The 5,267-nt window shown below is 31.1% G+C and overlaps 1 protein-coding gene across 1 annotated transcript; it reads left to right on the plus strand.

Annotated features, from left to right (window-relative positions):
- Positions 1 to 1,214: 1,214 nt before the first annotated feature.
- Positions 1,215 to 5,267, plus strand: LOC134709828 (thialysine N-epsilon-acetyltransferase-like). The gene is made up of 5 exons (XM_063569963.1): positions 1,215 to 1,346; positions 1,869 to 1,920; positions 3,426 to 3,488; positions 3,974 to 4,119; positions 5,073 to 5,267. The coding sequence occupies exons 1-5, from the start codon at positions 1,281 to 1,283 to the stop codon at positions 5,238 to 5,240; spliced, it is 495 nt and encodes a 164-aa protein (XP_063426033.1). The 5' UTR covers positions 1,215 to 1,280; the 3' UTR covers positions 5,241 to 5,267.

The raw sequence follows: 5,267 nt of genomic DNA on the forward strand, positions 1-5,267 counted from the left end.
CCATTCTCTCATAAATCTCTAATTAGTGTAAACATCCTAACCACATAAAGGAAGATAACGTTTAATTAGGTGTAAAATTTGTTCTATACATTCTATCTAAAATCTGAGACAACCTTTTGTAGATAATGGCCATAGGAACAACATATAATAAAATCAACCCTCTAGGGATACCTATGCAGAAGCTAATTTCATTTGAAAGTGGAAATTTGGTGAAAAATATTTTAGACACAGTTAACATTATAATTGGTTACATAATTGTTGCATCATACTAACATTGTACTGATTTGAAAGAGTAATCTGTTAGCTATCCAAAACTACCACTTTTATAAATTTTCAAGCATTATTAAGAAAGTTACGGCATTTTAAAACTTGGTCGTTGGAGTTATAAAATCTTTGTATTGTGCTACCTTAAGGAGAATTATTTGTAGTAAATAGTCAAAGCTGGGTTTTATTATGTTATATTCTAGGTTTTCATAATTGGTAAACCTGTCATGGAATATAAGTTTCTTTATAATTAATTTAGACCACTTTCGAGTTCATTCGTCACCGGAAAAAACTCGTCAATTATACGCGCCTTTATCACCGTCATTTGTGCGTTTAGGGGCGTCGTCACTTCCATTCCAATGTTGAGCGAGTGGTTGGAAAACTATAATTCTATATTGTACGAATTATTCGGCAAATTGAATTCTCAAAATTGACAACCAGCACTGCTGTCATTAGGGAATTGTCATTAAGTACCTACAGAACAACCATTATTTCTAGTTTATCCTACACAGTGACGATCACTAAGACGCTTGATGAACGTAAATAGTGCAGGGATACAGGCGAGCCCCTCGATCTGGTAAATGACGTCATAAAGGCGTGTATAATTGACGAGTTTTTTCCGGTGACGGATGAACTCGAAAGTGGTCTATAAGAAAAATTCTGAAAACTCTTTTCTCTCTAGAAATATTATAGACATGGTTCCTTGTGTAGTAAATGGTTTATAAAATACGTAACAAAGTTTCCAGAGGAAAATATATAAATGATATTCATAAACACACACCTTTCATGCCTTTTCGATATATATATAATTCTCATATCAAATAATTGGCAGTCACAATCTTCACTGAAAAATACATGCGTAAAAAAAACGCCCGATTATCTAGTTTTTTTTAAATCAAAAGTACACAGTAGCTGAATTTGAGAGAGTGAATTGGTAAAATATCCTATCCAATCGACACCGACAATGACTTTATCACCTTACTACTTTACCTTTGTAAACATCACACACGTGGATCATGGCTAATTTCATTGTCAGACTGGCAAAATCAGGCGATTGCGAACAGATTGCAGACCTTATAAAGGTAAGATAAATAAAATGCTAGAAAGCACTTATCAGCTCTTCATTATTACTAAACTTTCCTATGCCAAGGTTTGCTTTATTTCCACCTCTTGTGTAATTTAGTTACTTCCCTTTTTAAATTATTATCCAATAAAATTGAAAGTTTATTTGCCGCGGAATTTTAATTTTTGTTTTAATATAGTTATGAACCGTATGAACTGTAAAAAGGGGAGCATAATACAAATGCATGTAGTTCTAATTTACTAGTATTTATTCAACAATAAAAACATTTTAAGGAAGATTTACATTCTGTATGGGATTGTGCAATATCAGTATACAATTGGTCTACTTCTTTGCCTTAATCTGCAAATTTTGATACATGGACTTGCAATTTATGTGTATTAAGATGTTTATTTTTATAAAATGAAAACAAGTAATTTATTTATTACCTTTCAAAATTGTATCTCAAAGATTTCTTTCACAAAAGTTATTTTTTATGATAAGTCATGATGGAAATAAAGACATGAATGCTATTGGTTTGCAGGAACTTGCTGTATACGAAAAAATGGAGGAACAAGTGAAGATCACTGCAGATGGTGTGTAATTGTATTTTAACTATTTTATACCTGTTCGGGGAAAATGTCCCAACATTTGGTGTTACTTAGGTGCACTTAGAAATTTATTTTCTCAGCATATTCGTTCTTGACAAGAAAGTAATTTCTTCTGGTGAATATCTGGTTACACGGTTTACTACACAATCATGCTCCTGTTGCTGTGTTTATATATAAAAAAAATCAGTTGGCATTACACCACAATTTATTTGATATTAAGCAACACTGAGATGTAAGGATAACTGAAGCCAATATCTCGTAAGACAAAAATATACACGGATAGCCTGTGAATACTGTTCTGTTCTCGCTGCTGATGAATAATTGATTCTGATATAACCATCTACGATGTAGGCAGTGCTCCCGGGCTTATCTTGATTTATAATTCACTTTTGATCAATTGTTAATTCATGCATATTTTTTTCTCCAATTTTTAACGACAAAAATATGCATTCTTCTCTTCAAGCTAATTTTGCTTAAACGATTTTATAAGAGTCTGTTCAGACAAATTTTGTTATCCCCTCTTCCATACATTTATCTTTGTCTTCATATACCTTTCTTTCTGTGGAAAAAAAATAGTCAGTGTCGTTCAAGGTTGAACAGTTATAGTAGAACGGAATATTTTTATTAATGATTTATTATCCTTCATTTTAATTTTCTGTTGCTATCTTTCTTCAATGCATCTACATTCAAGATCCAAACTTAACCATCCCTATCAAATCATTACATGGGTAGGCTTTATATTTATATTTGTAAATAATTTACACTGAGCGTAGTCGGTCTGATCTTTTCGGCATTTAACTTGGAGGTCTTGGAGGTTGGGGTGACGGTTGTCTTCATCTTATGTTTTATTTCTAATTTTATGGTTTTTTTTCCAACAATCGGTTCTGCACTCCCTGCATCTACTTGTTTGGTATTTTTTATTAGGCCCATTTAAAACCTTCGGGTACGTGTACTAGTCCCTTTTTATTTATTTTTATTTTACACAAGGTATTTAGAAGTTTATTGTTGTGAAAAATTGGTGCGACGCCGGCGTTAATTTTTAATATTTTTTTTACTGTTATTAATGAATTAATATTTCAGCAAGCGATGTCTAGATTTTATGAGATAAAGCATTTTATTTAATTTTATCCAGGAAATGATAATTTTATCCTAATATCACTGTGGTTTTCTGAGAATTATGGATCTTGCAGTGTCATTTTCTTTAGAGTTACCTTACATGTAATATACAAAATTATAGTAAATGAATAAAAAAAAATACACTTTATTGACATCAATACAGTTTTATTGACATCAATACAGTTTTATTGACATCAATACAGTTTTATTGACATCAATACAGTTTTATTGACATCAATACAGTTTTATTGACATCAATACAGTTTTATTGACATCAATACAGTTTTATTGACATCAATACAGTTTTATTGACATTAATACAGTTTTATTGACATTAATACAGTTTTATTGACATTAATACAGTTTTATTGTAGTTTTGCGAACTGATGGATTTGGTGAAGAAAAGTTTTATCATTGTTTTGTAGCTGAACTCAAAGGTAAGTCAATGGACATTTTGACAATTAAAGATATTACTGGTTTGATACCTAAACATTTTTTTTTTAATTAGGATTGAAATAAATTGCATACAAAATTTCGACGCAGATGTAGTCCTTTTTTAAATATTTGAAATCCATAACGCATTAAAATCTAAAGAGCTTTATATAACCCAAAATATACAATACGTGTAGCAAAGACTGACAAAGAGTCATGATAGCTTAAGCATGAGAAAGATGTAATTACATCCACTCACAGGCACTTGTCTCAGAAAAAAACATATCCTATATACCTTAATATAACACGTTATATTAAGGTATATAGGATTTTTTTTCTGAGACAAGTGCCTGTGCATCCACTCTAACATATGTGACACTTCAGTAAAAACCCTTCAAACATACATGTATGTGCTAATTCAGATCAACCACTACAAATAATTATGTGATATTTCAGATAAACCACCTCAAACAATTATGTGAAATTTCAGATAAACCACTACTAGTCGGGTATGCTTTGTATTATTACTCCTACTCTACGTGGGAGGGTAGGAGTATTTACATGGAAGATTTGTATGTAAAACCAGAACTGAGAGGGAAAGGAATCGGAACACAACTTTGGAAATCGGTTACAAAGGTAATCCTGTGATTCTCAAAATGAGCGGAACAATATCCTAAATGAAATAGGATTTGAAAATTATTTAAGATATATAGTGTAAGAATATTATATACTGACAGTTCTTCGCCATGTTTCCAGATTTTTTGAATACAACAGAGTTTAAACTTTGAAAATGAAAAAAAAACACATTTATATAGTGAAATATTGTTTTATAAATTATATCCTTTATTCACAGGAATATATCGTATGATGGGTAAACGTCACACGAAAAGCATCTTTTAAGCAACACAAAGTAAAAAGAAACACCATTAAACGACACCAATAACAACAATATACAATATGTTTAGTTCATATTAGCCTCAAGAACAATTAATACAATTAAACAGAGACTCAAAAATCTAACCAGTCTTTGTTCATCTTACCTCACACTAAGTTATCTAACCAGCTTTTGTCTATTTTATCTCAGAAACTCAATGATATGACTGATATATAACCAGAATTCGTCCATCTTATCACAGAATTTTAAAGATTTAACCAGCATTTGTCCGCCTTGTTTCGGAATTACAATGATCGTTTTTGATGCGTTTTGTTTTTTGATTTTGCCATGTGATTATGGACTCCCCAAATTGATTTTCCTCTGAGTTCAGTATTTTTGTGATTTTACTTCTAACCAGCCTTCGTTCATCTGATCTCAGATTCTAAGTGATGAAATAAAATGTACAACGCCGTAATACTTGAAACCGGTATAATATAGATGCAACTAATTATCATATAGAAAATGCTAGCGGTCTCTGTAAACAAGCTCAATGGGCTCATAATAACGTCTAATATCATGCATTCAGCATTTACACATATAGCAAATTGTGTTTTACGCATTTAATACAAAATAAGCGTTAACACGTTAAGAAATTCTAGATATTTTTATAAATGTAGTTAAATCGAAAGAAACCATTCCTTTTTTTAAATTTCAGGTAGGAATCGAGAAGCAATGTTCAAGGCTTGATTTTATCGTGTTAAATTGGAATGTTAATTCGATAGAGTACTACAAACAGAAAGGTGCTTTTGATTTGACCGGAACAGAAAAATGGCATTTATTTCGTATGAAAGAGAGTGAGATGAAAGCGTTTATAGCTCCATAACTCTAACATGTTTAAGTTACATTTGTA

Source organism: Mytilus trossulus, chromosome 3 (genome assembly GCF_036588685.1).
Source record: "Mytilus trossulus isolate FHL-02 chromosome 3, PNRI_Mtr1.1.1.hap1, whole genome shotgun sequence".
In the NCBI taxonomy this organism is placed as follows: Eukaryota; Metazoa; Mollusca; class Bivalvia; order Mytilida; family Mytilidae; genus Mytilus; species Mytilus trossulus.